Source organism: Bombus flavifrons, chromosome 2 (assembly GCF_040668555.2).
Source record: "Bombus flavifrons isolate JBK064 chromosome 2, iyBomFlav1_principal, whole genome shotgun sequence".
NCBI lineage: Eukaryota > Metazoa > Arthropoda > Insecta > Hymenoptera > Apidae > Bombus > Bombus flavifrons.
Window position 1 is genome coordinate 20,215,055 of NC_138443.1, and position 18,643 is coordinate 20,233,697.

At 36.1% G+C, this 18,643-nt stretch overlaps 4 protein-coding genes across 11 annotated transcripts in view; 2 read left to right on the top strand and 2 right to left on the bottom strand.

The window, feature by feature from the left end:
- Nucleotides 1-5,421, top strand: part of LOC138190007 (elongation factor-like GTPase 1) — a 28,977-nt gene extending 23,556 nt beyond the window's left edge. Inside the window, exons 4-5 of the mRNA XM_069132411.1 lie at nt 4,363-4,550; nt 5,211-5,421. Coding sequence (XP_068988512.1) covers nt 4,363-4,550; nt 5,211-5,399 — 377 coding nt within the window. The 3' untranslated portion in view covers nt 5,400-5,421. The remainder of the gene's footprint in view (nt 1-4,362; nt 4,551-5,210) is intronic.
- Nucleotides 5,422-6,963: 1,542 nt separating this feature from the next.
- On the bottom strand, nt 6,964-8,606 carry LOC138189857 (serum response factor-binding protein 1). The gene is made up of 2 exons (XM_069132084.1): nt 8,423-8,606; nt 6,964-8,303 (listed from the first exon to the last, which is right to left on the bottom strand). Exons 1-2 carry the CDS (start codon nt 8,438-8,440, stop codon nt 7,074-7,076), a joined length of 1,248 nt encoding a protein of 415 aa, XP_068988185.1. The 5' UTR covers nt 8,441-8,606; the 3' UTR covers nt 6,964-7,073.
- Nucleotides 8,607-8,672: 66 nt separating this feature from the next.
- Nucleotides 8,673-13,297, top strand: ClpX (Caseinolytic protease chaperone subunit). Of its 8 annotated transcripts, XM_069132078.1 has the most exons (8): nt 9,000-9,233; nt 9,293-9,607; nt 10,127-10,282; nt 10,374-10,571; nt 10,668-10,816; nt 10,939-11,128; nt 11,347-12,248; nt 12,364-13,297. In XM_069132078.1, exons 3-8 carry the CDS (start codon nt 10,213-10,215, stop codon nt 12,613-12,615), a joined length of 1,761 nt encoding a protein of 586 aa, XP_068988179.1. In that variant the 5' UTR covers nt 9,000-9,233; nt 9,293-9,607; nt 10,127-10,212; the 3' UTR covers nt 12,616-13,297. The 8 variants fall into 8 exon arrangements, with proteins under 8 accessions (XP_068988181.1, XP_068988179.1, XP_068988177.1 ...); XM_069132080.1 differs by lacking the exons at nt 9,000-9,233; nt 9,293-9,607 and adding an exon at nt 8,673-8,775; XM_069132076.1 differs by having other exon boundaries at nt 9,000-9,607.
- Nucleotides 13,298-14,222: 925 nt separating this feature from the next.
- LOC138189858 (mitochondrial outer membrane protein SLC25A46) lies at nt 14,223-16,374 on the bottom strand. Its single transcript, XM_069132085.1, has 5 exons — nt 15,975-16,374; nt 15,578-15,860; nt 15,328-15,384; nt 14,976-15,252; nt 14,223-14,870 (listed from the first exon to the last, which is right to left on the bottom strand). The coding sequence occupies exons 1-5, from the start codon at nt 16,141-16,143 to the stop codon at nt 14,442-14,444; spliced, it is 1,215 nt and encodes a 404-aa protein (XP_068988186.1). The 5' UTR covers nt 16,144-16,374; the 3' UTR covers nt 14,223-14,441.
- Nucleotides 16,375-18,643: the final 2,269 nt, after the last annotated feature.

An 18,643-nucleotide genomic window follows, 5' to 3' on the forward strand; every position in this document is an offset into this window, starting at 1 on the left:
TTAGTCAAAATGTATACTTGTCGACTTTGTTTATCGATGCTGGATACATAACGTAACAGTAAAATCCATAGAAGAACGAGATCGTTCGATACGTTCGCTCTTATAACGATCAAAAACTAAACGTCACTTTACAAAAGTCGGAACACTTTGCAAAGGTTGCATCGCGGTTGCCCATCCAACGAATCCAAACAGAGCTTCGAATCTAACTCGTTCTTTCGAACGTGAAACTGAATTTTCCGGTTCTTGGTGTTATCGCACTCAATGAGAAAACACATTCACCGGCAGTGAACAGCAACGTGGCTGACGTTGCACGCTCTCCGAAACAATTACGTTCTACTCGATCGCTACACACGCTCTATCTCGCACTGTATTTTTTGTGTCCTTGCGTTCTCCACGTTCTATCTTCTTTATCATACGTCCTACGTCCTACGTCCTACGTCCTACGTCCTACGTTCTACGTCCTACGTCCTACGTCTTGCGTCTTGCGTCTTGCGTCTTGCGTCTTGCGTCTTGCGTCCTACGTCTTGCGTCTTGCGTCCTACGTCTTGCGCCCTGCGTCCTACGTCTTGCGTCCTGCGTCCTACGTCTTGCGTCCTGCGTCCTACGTCTTGCGTCCTACGTCTTGCGTCCTACGTCTTGCGTCCTACGTCTTGCGTCTTACGTCTTGCGTCTTACGGCTTGCGTTGTTGACGTGATTTACGTTTTGCAATGCGATTCGATTTAGTCCGAGGTTAAACGGCTCGCAACATTCGTACTGCACAAGCGTATACTATTCGTTCGACTGGACTTGTAACAGCTAGAGGCAAAACATGAATGGGTCCCCCTACTCTGCTCTTCTTTTTCCACTCCATTCCATTCCACTCCACTCTACCCCACTCCATTCTACTCTTCTCCGCGCCACTCCATTCCACTCCACTCCACTCCACTCCACTCCACTCTACTCCAAACTACTCCAATCCACTCTATTCCCCTCTTTTCGTTCCTCCACCACACTGCTTCCCTCTAGTCCAATCTACTCCATTCCACTCCACTCCATTCCATTCCATTCCATTCCACTCCACTCCATTCCATTCCATTCCATTCCATTCCACTCCATTCCATTCCACTCCACTCCACTCCACTCCACTCCACTCCACTCCACTCCACTCCACTCCGCTCCACTCCACTCCGCTCCACTCCACTCCACTCCACTCCACTCCACTCCACTCCACTCCACTCCACTCCGCTCCACTCCACTCCACTCCACTTCGCTCCACTTTGCTCCACTTCGCTCCATTTCACCGGCTCCCTTCTTTCCTTGTATCCTTACTTACAATTAGACATTTTCTGTTTTGCCCTCTAGTTTCCTTTCCTCTTATATTATATTTTTATTTTATATTTGCTTCATTCTGTCCGAATTTATGCTCCTCGTTCGTATCCTTTTCGCCTCTTTATCTTTGATTGTTTTTTTAATTCTTGTCTTCTTTTTTTTAATCTACATATCGATTGTTATTTTTAGTCACGTTTATTTCTCCCCCTCTTATCTTATTATTTTCTTTTACCGATACCTACCTATCGTCTATTCCGTTATACGTTTATATTTTAATGATATTTTCTTTCGAATTTTTCGTCCATTATTCAATTCGACGTATTAGGGTCTCTTTCGTAATGATTCGGGTATTTTATTATGCTTTTGCTTACCTTCGTTGATGTTTGGCCGTCAGGTAGGTGAATATCAAAGAAGAAAAGTAGCTTTCAATGTCTATACATTTGCTACTCATCTTACGCGACTTATCTTCGATTCGTACGAGAAGAATTCTCAATTGCGCATCTATGTAAATATGTAAATAGGTGAAAAACTGTCAACGCGTATTTTTTCAGGTCCTTTTTCTTATTTCTCATATTTCCAAGTGTCTAGAAACGACAGATTTTTCTAAAAGAAGAGAAAGATTATCTAGCTGTGGAAAAATGGTGAAATTTAAATGATTTGGCTCTAGTTAGCCAATCGAAATAAACTATAATTGATTATCAAATAAGTAAAAGTATATTGTATCCTGGAGCCGTTTGGAAAGTTTCGGAAATGCAAGTAACCCGACAAAATTAGGTAATTCTTGGAAAACCGTTCATATCAAAATTTCGAACACGATGTAAACGTGAAAATAAAAAGAAAATAGTCTATGTTGCACGTGGAAATATCGAAGGGAAGAGGTGACGCGAAACAGATAATCGGTGCAGCAGCTTACCTACCTACCTACCTAGCAAGTAGGTACTTTTACACACGTATAGTCTGTAGGCGGTGGTTGGTGCGATCCACGCGATCCACGCGATCCACGCGATCACACGTACAATAATATTCTAAAGATGATAATATTCAAATGCTCGAACTCGCCTGTTAAATGGCAAAAGCTTTCTACCTACTTTGACTTCGCCGGTATATTTCGACCGTTCTTTTTTCCCTTTTCTTCGCTGTTATAGCCCGAACCAATCCTCCTTTCGATACTCTGCACCTGCGCCCATCAAGTATCTCCCTTTTTCCTAAATATTTCGTTACGCGGTTTGCCACGCGAAAATATTTACACTCGCAAATCAAATTTCTCCTAGCACAATAACGCTGAAAGAGACAGCTGATACGCATCTATGTTTATGGAACGGATTGCGTATCCTTGGTGTACACCTGAATTTTCCGTCAGCTGGATATTTCTTTCGAGCAAATCTTTACGTTCGAACAAACTCGTGGATTTTTTCATTCGAAGGATCACGATATCGTACACCTAATATTTCTACCGTACTAAAACGTCGATCTTCAACTTTTATATCTTCTTGTCTCGTAATTAAAAGTCCGCGGTTACGTTAATGGCCTGACGCTATATTACTCGAAAACAATAGACGATACGCTAAATCGTAGCAGATTTTCCAAAGTTCTGATCGTGAGTTTGAGAATCGCTGTTTCATTGATCGACGCCGCAATCCATTCACTCGTACCTTCTTTCTTTTCTTCTACTGCTCTTTATTCTTCTCCTTCTTCTTCTTCTTCTTCTTTCTCTATCCACCTGCATCGCGTTAGTCTTACTCTCCTCTTATTTGTGAAAACAGATCGAAATGAGATCCAATTCGCTCCGCTCCGCTTCGATCTGATCCAATCCGATCCGATTTGATCCGATTTGATCGTGTCTCGTCTCGTCTCGTCTCACACCTACTTTATTTTTTATCTTATTCCCTCAACTTTTACATATATTTCACAACGAATTTCTTTATTATAAATATTATTTAATCGTAACGTACAATCTTAACGAGTGAATCTCGTATCTACTAAAAGCTAAATCTGAATGTTTTGCTCCATAGTCTTTATGTAGTTTGTTTCATCGCTATGGTTTTATGTACAATCTTTCAAGGCTTAGACGATACACGTTAGATTTTAAAGACAACGTTTTACTTCGCGTGGATTTCATATTTAACGAGCAACAATATTCATCGTAACGTTTCAACAAGTTCGCTCTCTTCGTTCGGAGAACCACTGTATGTGGCATGAATGAATTCTTGCTATCGAGGAGGGGAACGAGACTCGGTTACGATTCGGCGAGGAGCTTGAGAGCAAGGTGGGACTGAAAGAGTAGAGCATCGAGATAAAAGTCGCAGAGGGGAATCGTAGAGTTGGACGTATAGTTAGTTAGAGGTGAAACTCTCAACTCTCAACAGTGAGATTGCGGCATGGTTTTGTGTGTGTGCGTGCGTGCGCGCGCGTGCGTGTGTGTATGTGTGTGTGTGTGTGTGAGCGAGCGAGCGAGAGCGCAGCGTATTGGTGTCCATGCATGTGTATACGGTGAGATGGTAACGTTACGAGTAGGTAAAAAAAGGGGAGATACGCCAGATTCTTGCATGTACCGGCGATGAAAGAAGGATGGAAGAGGACAGGCGAGTGCAGGTGCCGCAACCTACGACCGGAAACTATCCTCCTTGCTGCGACTTTTAATGCAGTGCAACTACGTCTTCACCGTCCTAGGGAAGAATGTCGATCGACCAACAGAAAAAGAAATCACACGATTCTAGCGATGGAACGGTACCCATCGACGTAACCATCTTTCTCATTTATCAATTTCCTTTCCTTATCAACCGTTTTTATTCCCATAAAAGCAGAAAGAAGATCCTCTCATTAAATAACACCATTATCAATGACTCACCGCCATATTCCATTTTTCTATGAATCGAAATAATCTGGCAGAAAAATCGGAAATCAAATTTTAAACGAATGACCAATTTTTCACGCCTATCAAACCTGTATACCCAGAACATTTTCTCTCGCCACAAGCTACCGAACTAAATTATTCCCTGCGAATGAATTCTATAATACGTGCGTAGCTCTTAATAGGTTTGATTTTGTTTCAGGAAAACTGTATGCGGCATTTGGAAAGAGACAAGGCCGTGTAGTTGCCGCTGAAAGTGCTCTCGGATTCGGTGGACAGTTTCGCGTACTTGCGACTTTACCTGTGCCAGAGAGCTTTCAACTTGCCAGAGAACTGCGAACACAGACATCCGGGCTGGCTAGTCCTCAACTGGTTTTCAGTCATTGGGAGGCAAGTTTTTCCATATAAAGAGTACACGCAGACAATATCTCGATGTTTTCCCGTGTTTCTTCGTCGCGTTATTCCATTCGCGTCGTTCACTTATTACTGACGATGGAAATCCATTTGATCGTTTATATATATATATATATATATATATGATCTGATAGGTTACAGAGTTATATCATGGTTAATCAATTATTAATTATCCCAACGAATCAAAGTGATCCTCTCTTTCCTCTCGTAAACACGCTTCATTTGTTTCTTTATATTGCTCTTCTAGCTATTTCACAAACAATATGCTGATAAATAAATGCAAATAATTTAAAGTTTTATTCGATTACTTCGTGTTGCTGTTGTTTTACCATTTGATAGAAATCTTGGGATCTATAGTAATTAATTAATTTAATGTAATTAGTTAACATGTTAAACATGTTATTTAGTGGACAAATTTTGTATGCCTTAAAGTACAGCGTCCTAATTGCAGCAGCATACTTTCGCTCGTCTTAACACCATACACGTTACTCGTCGCGTTAAATAGCAATCTATAACGTAACATGACATGTGTACATACATATATCTCGTTAAGAAACAAAACTATTTCGGCGCTTTACATTGCAATTTTGATATAACAGGTTTTTCTTTTTTTTTTTTTTCTTTTTCTAATAATAGGTTATCGAGCAAGACCCTTATTGGACGCCTTCCACGGACGAGGAGTACCTACACTTCGGTGACAAAGCAGATAGCGAGAACAGAGCTAAAAAATATATAGATGCAGTCCGTCGACGTAAAGGTTTACCTGTGGATTCTCAACTGGTTATGCACGCGGAAAAACAACGCACTCTATCCAAGAATAAATAATACTGGATAAATAATACTGAAACCTTCTATACTCTATGCACCTCTGTCATACGATTTCCCACTCAGTCTGTGTACCATTCGTCGTACGCGCGACCCGGCACGTTACGTTTCTAAATATCCTAACATTTCCACATTAAAATTAATTTACAAAAATTCAACTTTTCGCCATCATCAAGTCAAACAGCTGAATATAAAGATATCGAGAGCTACATATGTATATTGAAACAAACTGTACGAAGTGTTGAACCTTAAATAATATAACTTAAATAGATGTTCAAAATGATAGAAAAAAACCAGTCAGATGAAAAAGTTTCAGACCATTTTTACGATAGTGTAAGAACTACGCTACTTGGACAAAATAATGTGTTTTGAATATATTTTTCTGAATAGCAAAAAACAGCGATAGAAACGCGCAAGTACGACTACAGTGCAGAAATATTGCATTGAATGTATTAGAACCTGAAAAAAGATGAAAAAGTAATTAGTATTAAATTGATGTTAAATTCGATTGTCTTGCACACGTGCTCATTAAGGTGTTTATAGCGCGAATATCTTTCAAGAGTCAAACACGCTGAGACGTGAAAATCATATTCTTCGCGTGTGTCTGGTATTTTCCTCCCTCTAGGAAGAAATTCTTTAGCAGTTTGTATTTTCTACGCGCGCACGCTAACAAACAATTCACACATCGACATAATTGCAACTTCACGTTACAATTATACATATATGCCATTTCGAACGCCGAAATTACCAGTATTACGTATTTCACTTTTATTTTTGCTTCTTTTCGAGAGCAGTGAGGTGCGGGCTAAAGTTTTCTTTAAAAAAACGTTCTTCTAGTCATTTCACGCAGCATATTAACTTTTTAACAATTTTTTTAACAACGATTTTTCTCTACTTAATCGAAAAGTCATTTTTGCAGCGGCTTACTATAGCGATTATAGGAGATAAAACTTTCAAACTTGAATATTTCTATTTCGATAAGGCCAGGCTGTTTAAAAATAGAATCGTATATAGATGATATATTAAATAACGTATCGTCAAAGTTTCAAAGAAAATTATACGAAAGTTAATCTACGCTACAAATACTTTAAGTTAATTCCATTGAACTCTGTCGATACGATTCTCTTATGTTTTTGTGATTGGTATATAGTACGGCATACGGTACTACGACGTACAGTATGTTGGGGCAACAAATGAACAAGGTATCAAGAAAAGAAAGGAACAATATTTGCTTGGGAAAGGAGCAATATTAGCTTGAGAGGGAGAGAGAGAGAGAGAGAGAGAGAGAGAGAGAGAGAGAGAGAGAGAGAGAGAGAGGGGGCGGGGGGACTTTAAGCGCTGGACGCACATTATGTATATCTGAAATTAAAATACACACTTTCAACGATAATATGATCTATGTGTATACCGATATCCATTTTCTATACTGATTATTGAAATGAGATTAATTGAATAAAAACAAGAGTAAAATCTTTCAGTTATTGATGACTTAACGAGCATTTTTAGCTGCATTCGTTGTGTTTGCAATTGATGTCAATTTCACTTTAAAATGTTCAACTACAACTTTCCTTCTCAATATATCGATCACCGTTTATTAAAATTAACATAACGTTGTTCCTTCATTTCGAAAATTATACAACAAATGTATTTAATAGAGATGTCGAAAGTCGTTATTTAGTCTTCATCAAATTTAATCTTTTTCCCTTGAAACCCTTGTTTCATAATATCCTGTTGCTTCTTCTTTGCGATCCAGGAAGGATGTAGATTTTCATATACTGGACAAATTATTTTATTAATTTTCTCCTCTTCTTTAACTTGCGTATCTTTCTTATTTCGCTTCCAATGTGTATCGCTTCTCTCTGTCACGTCACTTTGATCATGAATAATGTTTGCACAGTTCAATTTTCGTCCTCTACCCCCCTTTCTCTCTTTGTATGTTTTTTCATTATACAGTTTATAATTTTTCTCTTTAATTTCACGCAACTTAAATATATCACGACTAATATGATGTTGACCGCTAGTGTTTATCTCTTTAGAAAACAGAGTATCGCTTGAACCCACAGTTACTTTATTTCTATGTAAAAAAAAATCATCTGTGTTTTTTAATGATTCCGCCGTTTCGTTACAACACCGCAGATTTTTAGTTTCCTTGTATTTGCCAGTTTGTTCTTCTATTTCTTGTAAAACTTCCATGAATGGTTTAACAGTGGCCTCGTTGCTAATGACTTTAGTGACGGTCTTAGAACTTTGGTCAGTCTTAGAGTCTATCTCTACATCTTGCATTCTTAATATCCTCCTTGAATTACCTCCATCGTCTTTAGATTCTGTATTCAATTCCCTTCCTTCCGATAATCTTCTACATTCTCCATTAACCTTCCTTCTTTTTTCACAAGGTACATCAGCCGAAGATGTAACATCACCTGCAATTTTTGTGTTCCCTTCGTACACTTTTTCTACAGTGTTGTTTGTATCACATTGTGATTGGTTCGAATGCTTTTTTAGGACATCCGTAACACAATGCCCTTTTCTTTTCGACGAATACCTCTGTTTCCTCAACGAAATATGTTCACTGTAGTCTGGAAACTTTTCCTGAAATTCTAGTATTTTCGAACTTAAAGACTTGTAACGAACAACTTTCGCCATAGCCCGAGTTCCATCGTCAGTGTGTGTGTTTTGTAATATGTCTTGCAGGCATTTAAACCTAGTAATTCCGAATTTTGATATTTCATCGTCTTTAATACCTTTTAACGCAAATACTTCCCTTAAAAGTTTATCCGCCTTGTTCTTATTTTTTTCCAATTGTTTTTCATTACCGTTACCACTCCGTAACCTTTTCGCTTCTCTGATCAGTTTATTTATTACACAGATACGAGCCTGACGAATGCATTGTCTTAATAGAACAATCTAGAAAATTAATAACAGATGGTAAAACATCGTTATACGATGCAAAATAATTAAAAACAATCGTTTGCTTGCGAATTTTAATAGATCAATTCTGTATTAAAAGCATGTTAATGACGTACCTCGTTATTTATTTCCATCCTTTTTGCGTTATACGTTTGAGAACAATTGTACCCAAATATTGAATATTTAGGTACAATTACAATTAATAGCAATAAAGCATCAACGAAACAAACAATGCACTCTTTTATATCGCCGTTTTTTGTCTCTTTTTACACGGTACTACGGTACACAATACGACATGACATACATATACATGACATATATATACATACATACGTAGTACAACGTAATCTACTATAGTTCAAGTTGCAGTGGGGAAAAACGAACTATACGCTTTTTAACCGAAAACAGAAATGGCAGAAAAAGAGGAGGGGTGAGGATGGAGGAAGAAAATGAGCATAGGAAAGAATCGGTGAGTTAAATTTACAATTGGTTAGAATTATTTGAAAAATTTATTACAATTAACTTCAAGGTAAATAGAACTATAATTATTGATACGCGTTTAATATTTGCTACCAAATACGTAACTACTTGGATATGTTTAATAATACGTATGTTTAGTAATACGTACACAGAAGATATTAAGCGCCCTCGAGTGACCATATGCACAGACGTACTGACGTTTCATTATTTCGTAAAAACGTCATTGTGTGTAGTGTGTGCTCGCGTTAAGAACATTGATAAACTTTTATCAAGAAATCTAACAGTAAATATATGAAAAAATAGTCCCATTCAAAGAAGAAATCGAACGATTTGGTATAGAACAATTGTTCGTTTGAGTAATTGGAAACAGCGTATATCATCCATCAGTCAGAGAGTTTATCACGACCGTGATAGACTGAATGTATATTATATTCGCCACGTATGTAGGTATGTGTGTACAAGATCATACCATATAATTCTTCAATATTTTGGTCGGTGGTTTCTAGATATTTAATTGACATGGAGGTAAATTGAACATTGTTTTCAAACGAATTTTAACAAAGTAAATATAATAACATCGGAAAATTTCGGAAGACAGTCAACAAATGACCTTGAATCATGCTTCGAGCGATTATTGCACCTTGTAACGCGATATGTCAGACGGTCGTGTTTATAGATTAATTTCTTTCCTTGTTCCATTCGCGGTAACCAATTGACACAAGATTTTTTGGATTATTGGATTTTCTACATATGTTTCGTGGAAGAAACGAATAAATTATGAATAATAAGAAACTGTTTATGCATTAGTGTTTATTTGTCAGGTTAGTATCTTCGATATTTTAGTACTTTCGTTAACTACAAGTTGTCACTGTTTATTTTTACATTGACATTGCCTCTGTGTTCGTATTTTGCTTTCCTATGCATACATCAAAATTGCAATTTCGTCGTTCAAATAGATCAACTGATACTATTATTAATGTTTCTTTTGTACTCTTTTTTTTTTCTTTTTTTTTTTTTGTCATGATGATTATTCTTATTGTTCGTTATTCAATGAAAGAAGCATACAATTTTTATACATATATAGATTTCATGCTATTTGAGTAACTCTGTCCAATTTTATATATAGTTTATATTTTTTGTCTATAATGTCTCCTTCTACTTTACATTCAATCTTCCGTGATCTGTTGTACAAATTGTTAATGTACAAAATTATACTATTTGCACGTATAATACGTTTAATATCTTTGATTACATTAATTGAGTTTTTCTAATTTCTGATTTCAATTTTCCTTTGAAAAAGATCAATCTATCTTGTTTTAATATCTTTTGTTTTTACATAGATTCTATCTCAAGTGAGTCTGATAATTAATGCAGAACCACTTTCTCTGCTTTCCACATTTTGTTTGCATAATAAAAACAAACAAAGATGAGCTGCGTTCGTTGCTGCTTAACCAGTGCCAGCCGCATTGCATCTTCAAATCATGTGGCAAATCATGGTTAGTAGACAATCTATCTACATTTGAAAACTATGTATTAGCGATTGTTTAGTCTGGCTTGAATACAAATGATTATTTCTTTCTGTATTAGTTCACAAAATCGTAAGAGTAGCTGTGATTAGATCGTTGACGGTTGGTACCACTTTGGGAAAAGCACCCTCCGAACCTATTCCACCTGGTAAAGATACTAATAGCGGTGCGTCATCCACTGGAAATGGTGGTGGGAAGAAAAATACTCTTACATGTCCAAAATGTGGTGATCCTTGTACACACGTAGAAACTTTTGTGTGTAAGTGAATAATACTTGAATAGTTTTCTGCATGAGATAACTAACTATAGAGATGATCTAGAGTTATCTATGGTATAAAAACATATTTTTGGTCAGCATCAACAAGGTTTGTCAAGTGTGAGAAATGTCATCACTTTTTCGTCGTTCTATCGGAGGTAGATTCAAAAAGAAGCCTTAAAGAAGCTTTAAGGCCAGATGATACAAAACAAGGATTTTATAGAAAACCACCACCACCACCAAAGAAGGTAATGATTTTATATGATAATATATTATAGGCTAGTATTACTATTCTAAACAGCAAAGAACTTTGTATATTATTGTACAATAAGTTATTATGACAGGTATTAATATGTATCGGTATTTTCAGATTTTTGAGTACCTAAACAAACATGTTGTAGGTCAAGAATATGCTAAAAAAGTTTTGAGCGTCGCTGTTTATAATCACTACAAACGAATCTATAATAACTTTCCAGTGCAGAATTCAATGCAAGGTTCTATTAATGCAAGTGGTACACAAGATTTGAATCATCCCTTCACTCATAGAGGTCTTAAACCACGTAAATAATAGTTTCCCCATTTTGTACATAATCCAATATAGAAATATGATTTAACACGTCCGACTGAGAATAATTAAATAATATTCAGCTCTAGATAGATTTTATACTAATAAATAATGGTGTAAATAACATTGTTTCTAATCTAATCAACCAAACATTTATTTGTATACGTAGATATTTCATTTAACGAATGACATTCATTCTTCGTTATACCGTAGACTTACTACATATTTCAACTATTGGAAATTCGCTCGGCGTTGGATTCCAGCAATATCCTACTGGAAACGAGTATAAATCAACAGAAAATCAATCAGTCTCTGGATCTGATATCCTTGATAGTAAACAACATCAATTGAAATTGGAGAAAAGTAACATCTTGTTACTCGGCCCAACTGGTAGCGGGAAAACGTTGCTCGCTCAAACAATAGCTCAATGTCTCGATGTACCTTTTGCTATTTGTGATTGCACGACGCTGACACAAGCAGGGTACGTTGGTGAAGATATAGAAAGCGTTATCGCAAAATTGCTTCAGGATGCAAATTACGTAGTGGACAGAGCGCAAATGGGTATCGTATTCTTAGATGAAGTTGATAAAATTGGCGCTGTTCCCGGCATACATCAACTGCGAGACGTTGGCGGAGAAGGTGTACAGCAGGGAATGTTAAAAATGTTAGAGGGTACGATTGTGAACGTACCGGAAAGAAATAGCTCTAGAAAATTACGCGGTGATACATTACAAATCGATACTACGAATATTTTGTTTGTTGCTTCCGGCGCGTACAATGGATTAGATAGATTGATTTTGCGACGTAAAACTGAAAAGTATCTTGGATTTGGTGCATCGCCGTCTTCTGAGAGTCCAGGAAGAAGAGCTGCGAATTTAGCAGACGTCGCAAACATGTCACCCTCTACGGAAAAAGATAACAAAGAGAAGGATTTGCTGTTACAACAAGTCGAAGCAAGAGATTTAATTGATTTTGGTATGATTCCTGAATTTGTTGGCAGATTTCCAGTCCTGGTACCATTTCATACCCTCGACAGAGATATGCTTGTTAGAATACTGACCGAACCTCAAAATGCCATGGTGCCTCAATATCAAATGTTATTCTCAATGGACAAGGTACAAATTAAATCGTTTCGTCGTGTTACTTACAATCAGATTTGCTCAACGCATATACGTATACGTAATTTAAGATTCTCGAGTTGTTTACATATATATGTATATGTGTTTACAGGTAGAATTGACGTTCACCACGGAGGCTTTAAACGCGATAGCGTCATTAGCAATGGAGAAGAAAACTGGCGCAAGAGGGCTGCGAGCTATCATGGAATCACTGCTTCTGGAGCCCATGTTCGACGTGCCAGGTAGCGATGTAATGTCAGTCCACGTAACTGAAGGATGTGTACGAGGACAAGAAAAACCACAGTACATCAGAAGAGGTGATGTCACCGAGGAGGAATTACACGCTCAGCATATACACAATTAACATATAATTCATGTTAAGAAACTGCCACACATCTGATCGATTTCTTGAAAAAATTGTTCAAAACTATATCTTACGATAATAGTTTTCGATCTAACACAAATTTGTGAATAATATGTGTTCATTTTAATCTATGTTTCTTTAACAAAACAAGATTATACTACATGGATAACATTAAGGAGAAGAAAGAACAAAATGCAAATAACACTAGGAGATTATGCAATTATAATTATTCTGTATTAATTTGTACCGCATGCAGTACGGATGCAGATCAAACAAATCGATTGTGGTATGCAATTTACTCTGTGTTCAAGCAATTCGTAACAATATCGACAAGTTTGTTATTGAAATGTTTCTAGATAAACGCGCGTGTGTACACGCGCCTACACACAAATTTTCACTTATAAAAGTGAACGGAAATTTTATCATGATTTTAGTAGATTGAGATCATATAAATTAAAAGCAAAAGATACTCGGACTGCTACTACTATGCAAAAATAAATTTAACGTAATATTTTAGCGTTTTACAATTATGATATCTACGCGTCTGTTCTACATACTATTGTAACAGATAGAAAATGCAATTAGTGGATATAACATCTGTTAATATTTAGGTATTTTACAATATCGTGTAATATATACAATGTAAATGATTCACGCATATATATTACATTATAGGTACTAAGGTATGCAAAACAATTACGGTGCAATGATATGATTGCATAAGATATGCAAAAACTATACGATCAAGATTACACGAAGCTAGTACAAATTCATCATATATTGTCACACACATATAAATACACATTTTGTTGGAACTGAAAAATTGTATGAAATACACTTGACTCTCTTTCATTTTGAGATTATCTTTAAATAATTAAAACACCTTGAACAAGAATTTAGGAAACAGGTCTTTTATGAAATATTAAATCATATTAAACAAACTATGTTTAAGTTTTAAAGTTGAGAGTGAATAATATTTTAAATATATATATATATAGGTTATATATATATATATATATACATATATATATATATAGAGAGAGAGAGAGAGATCATTAATTTTGATAACTTATGGGATAAAATGGGAAAGAAATTAAGTTTTCTGAAACTGTGTGTACTTTCTGAAAATTTAGAATTATTAAGCATTAGTTAGCGATAGATATATATTTTCGTCGATTGTTTCATTTTATTTTATGTATATGAAAACTAGGTGTAAATGAAAGGCTGTGTAATATATGATGCAAGTTAAAAAAAGATTGTACACATATAAAATTGTTGTATGAAACAAATGTTGAAAGTAAATGCTGTGTGATAATAGTTTTCAGAGTATCGATAGACTTATTTTTCCACTGTTAAGAGCTGAAAATAATAACGAAATGGTACAATATTTCCCATAGCTAGCATAGTTTCATAACTTGCATCTTTACAGTGTTTTCAATACTTATAACGTAAGTATTTTAAGTGAAATAAATCATTCTAAAAAGTTCGTGAAATAAATATACTTTTTGCATGTATACGTCTATGAAATATTTCAATAATTCAATTCTAAAATTCTTTTATTCCCCGTTGATATATATATTTAAGTATCATAAATTACACGTACACAATAGCTTGGAAATTTTATTCGCTTGATTATTCCATAATGAATCAAAAGATATTAAAATGTTCAAAATTACTGAAAGCATTAAACTATTGATCTAATTTGGCAATAACAAAAGAAGAGAATAACCAACTCACTACAGTGTAGTAATTTCATGCCTATGCATGTATAAGTATAGTACAGTCTATATAATAACATAAAAGGTAATACTAAAGTTGATGCTGTTTTACATGTCGTTGTAGTACCAATGTGGAGGCGGCTCTCGTGTATTGATGGGCTCTCGTGATTTTGGTTTTGGTCTTAGTACTGTTCGTAATTCTGTGAAAACCCATTTAATAACCCGCACTATTATAACATTTACTGTAAATTCTAAGATAAGAGCACCAAATCCTTTATATAGACCAAGGGGTCCCTCGGTAGATATAATCGTACTGTAACAGTCGCTTGCACTGCTATATCCTGTCAATAACGGTGTCACGCTACGACCTGTATCCAAGTTGTCGATGATGGTTCGCGTACCTTGAAGATGAAGTCTATGAATCACCGTTTCCCAAGGATAAAACAATGCTTCTGCCAGGAACGTAGAAACTAATGACGACTGTAACTCTATATCTTGTGTAACAGTCTCTGACAGCAAGTCTCTGCTATATGCACCCTTGACAAGACATACAAATAACATTCAGTGCATATAATTTAACGAATTCGATACTTACTTCAAAGTAAATATTTTCTTAAATTATTATCAATATATAAGACTCACTCTTAACTCTTGAGACTGCTTTTGTCTAATATGCATAATACGACTAGTAACTCCTTGAACAGCTAGAGTGAAAAGATATTTAGATACTCCATAAGCAATTGTTGGCGGTAGAAGAGAATAAATGGGAATTAGTCTGCCTTTGTTGCTCACTTCAACTAAACGAATTGCACCATCTCGAAAAACATCCAATATGCCAGGGCTTTCAGATGCAATTTCAGATTGTACCGTCTCTACTAATGATGCAGAATAGAATGGTGCTACTAAACCTAAAGAAATACTATCATATTTTCTATTAATTTCGTGTTACGAATTTATACCAAAAAACATTTGACATATACTAATATATTATTACCATTTAAGAAGGATATGTTGTCCAAATGCTTTCAGTGAACTATTACATGTTATTTCTCTGAAATTAATAAATATTTCATTATTATTTATTATTATTATTATTATTATTATTATTATTATTATCATCATCATCATCATCATCATCATCAACATCATGTATTTAGCATTATGAAAATAAAGAAGAAACTATCATTTATTATCATTCGAAACTGAAAAATAAGCATTTATTGTATATATAAGGATCACCTTACTTTGGCCATGGTGTTATTTTAGAAATGAAATCTTCGATAGCTAACAACATCCCTTTTACAAGCAGCACCGATCCAATTCCTTTCCATAATGTATTTATTCCTTGAGTTTGATGGAGACGTATGACCACAGGTACCAATGTGATTGGTATTATGTGATATTTGCTCAATCCAGGATTTACTTGACACTGCCGTCTTAGAACAATAAGGGGATGAACTAATAAAGTTTCTGTAATTAAGGTTGCTAATCCACAACTAGCTACCATATATTTCTTTATGGTGAGATCTGAAATACAAAGTTTCAGATTAAAGTCTCTTTATTCACGCAAAACAATAACAGAACTTTTGCTATATTTCAATAGATTTTACGCATAAATATACTTATTTCAATAAAACTGACCTCCTTCGGAAGGTGGATTATCTTCGACTAGAGGATGCACAACAGGAACATCTAAAGGACGAATAACCTCTTGTCCATGGTAAATATATGGAAAATTATTTCCAGTTTCCCAAGATTTAGACACAGGTTTCCCACGATATACTCTTTCGTAACTTTCCAATCCCGCCATCGTTTAAGAAAGTAATTTTTTAAGCATTATAACTGTACATTTTCTGAATAGTCCTAGAACTATATGCATATATATATATATATATAATTCGCTCAACTTGTCGCTTTCTTCGATTACAAAAAGACGTCCATCTGTATCTATATCACTTCCGCTTGAAAAGTTGAGAGTTGGGATGCATGCAGATACATATTATGATGTGTCCACTACGGTGATCAACGCGCAGCACAACGACGCAACCTGCCATGACATAAGGAAACAAATATGATTGTCCAATCCAACCACAATCCAACTATATATATTCGCTCGCAAGTAGTCTAAACGACAATTAAAGGAAACACACGATAATATAGATAGAACCACAAATGAGTAAACCTAAAGATTTTGACTAATTATTATAAAATATACGTTGCATTAGGTACTGATATAGGTTGCATCAGGTACAACTTTAATACTTACACAACACATTTATTCTTATTATTTCTACCGTAATCGAACTAACACTTATTGGAAATTTCAAATATATAATTGCCATAAATCTTCTACTTTCCATAAATTAAAACGCAGTTATAACATGATTAATAAATTGGAAACGAATATAGTAAGATAGCTTAGCTGAGAGTAGGTAAAGTACAAAGGAGAAGTTATTATCAAAAAGTATCATGCCAGCGATGGAGTTTTCTGAATCTTTATTAGATAGAATAAAACACTTTAATAAAATTAAAATCACACACACACACACACACACACACATATACTATTCTCCCATAAAGGAATAATGGAGTTTTACATTATGCAACAATGCGTTATGTAGTAAGGGAACCGTTCCCACCAATTGATCAAGATTCTCACAAGGATGGAAAAAAGTTTGAAATAATATCAAGATCGCAATTTAAAAAGGCACAAAGTATTTGGGCAAGAAAAGAATATAAGAATGAAGACAAGCAAAAGAAGTTATTAGAAGATGAAGAAAAAGATTGAAAAACTTGGAAGAAGCTAAAACAATTGTAATTCAAGAAGATAGTACTCTGTCATCTGCAATTTATGTAAAGATTAGAGACAGTATCAATCATCCGGACAGACGAGTAAAACTTTCCGGTACATAGGCTTAGATGGCAAGGTATAATATATATCTGTGAGCTAAATTTTAAATTATATATCTAATTTGTATCTATTAATTTAACATTATTATTTTACATTCTTCTTTTTTCTAGGAAGAGCACTTATGTTTATCACATTGAGAGATGGAACAGACTTCCTACAGCGTGTAATTACCAATATATTATGCCAAACGTACAATACATTGACCTTGTCCACAGAAGCTTCCATTAAAGTATTCGAAACGCTCAAGATTGCACCAGATGGAAAAAATGTACAATACCAGATGTAATTTCAACAAGAGCTTCTCAAATTTCTATATTTTTTGCCCCTTTTAGGCTCCGGATGGGCATGAATTACATGTTGATTATTGGAGATTAATAGGAACACCTCCTCCTGGTGGTGCAGAGACTATTTTAAATGAAGAAGTTCTTCCTGATGTGTATTTAGATAATAGACATATTATGATGATCTTTGGTGAAAATGTAAGATAATTGATATAATAAGTTATATATTAAGGATACAACTATAGAAAATTAATAAATGTTTGTTAGTTTTCGTTTGATCAAATAAATCACAGTGAGTAATTCATATATTTTAGACGTTTCGCGTATTACTTGTGAGATCTGTATTGATGCTGGCATTTAGGGATCATTTCAACGAAAAGGGTTATAATGACATTAGTGCAAACTCAGGGGGGGGGGGGCGCAAGACGGTTATGGGTTCTCAGGGCGTAGGACCACGCCCTGAAAAACCTCGATGGATCTGATATTCTCTTACAGTCGGGTGGCGGCTGGTCGATGCCCTTGGCACCCGTCAACCCACCGACCCGGTGCGGAGAATTTCGGAGAAGTTGGTGGGCCCATATCTGTCAAGACCATTCACCTCACCTTCCCGTGGGGCTCCCCGTCACCCTGCACCGGCTTGTCCGGATGGAATACACGAGGACGACCCGGTGATCAACAAAATACATATATAAAATGATGGACATACGACATAAAAGAGAAAACGTTTACGGTGCAGGGGAGGGAGATCCCAGTACCGGCGCAGTCGTGGGTAGTAAAGTGGGCCCCACTGCGTCGTCATCTCACGACCACGGTCGTTCGAGCCCCCCGGACGCGTTCATACGCCTGGCGAGGCAAAGGAGAGAATAGAAGAACAGAAATGGAAGTGGACGAGCCGCCCACGCGAAAAGAGAAAAGCCCCCGAGGGTCAGTGGAGGGAGCAAGGGACACTTTCCTCGCCCCAAACCGCAATAGAAGGAGCCAAGACCCACGTGAAAAGAAGTCACAGAAGGTGGCAAGAACGGAGGATGAGGAGTCAGACACGTCAATTGCGTCACGTTCGTCGGTAGCCTCATCGCCACCTTCGAGGGGGAAAAAGCGTAAACTGGCACCACCATCGC

Bases quoted from the DNA above. Each gene is read 5' to 3' on its own strand.
- ClpX (XM_069132080.1), top strand. From the start codon at position 10,213: ATGAGCTGCGTTCGTTGCTGCTTAACCAGTGCCAGCCGCATTGCATCT. The intron at 10,817-10,938 runs GTAATGATTTTA...CGGTATTTTCAG, and splicing joins CACCACCACCACCAAAGAAG to ATTTTTGAGTACCTAAACAA. The intron at 11,129-11,346 runs GTAAATAATAGT...GTTATACCGTAG, and splicing joins TCATAGAGGTCTTAAACCAC to ACTTACTACATATTTCAACT.
- LOC138189858 (XM_069132085.1), bottom strand. From the start codon at position 16,143: ATGGCGGGATTGGAAAGTTACGAAAGAGTATATCGTGGGAAACCTGTG. The intron at 15,253-15,327 runs GTAATAATATAT...AAAATATGATAG, and splicing joins CAACATATCCTTCTTAAATG to TATTTCTTTAGGTTTAGTAG. The intron at 14,871-14,975 runs GTGAGTCTTATA...TGTCTTGTCAAG, and splicing joins AGCAGTCTCAAGAGTTAAGA to GGTGCATATAGCAGAGACTT.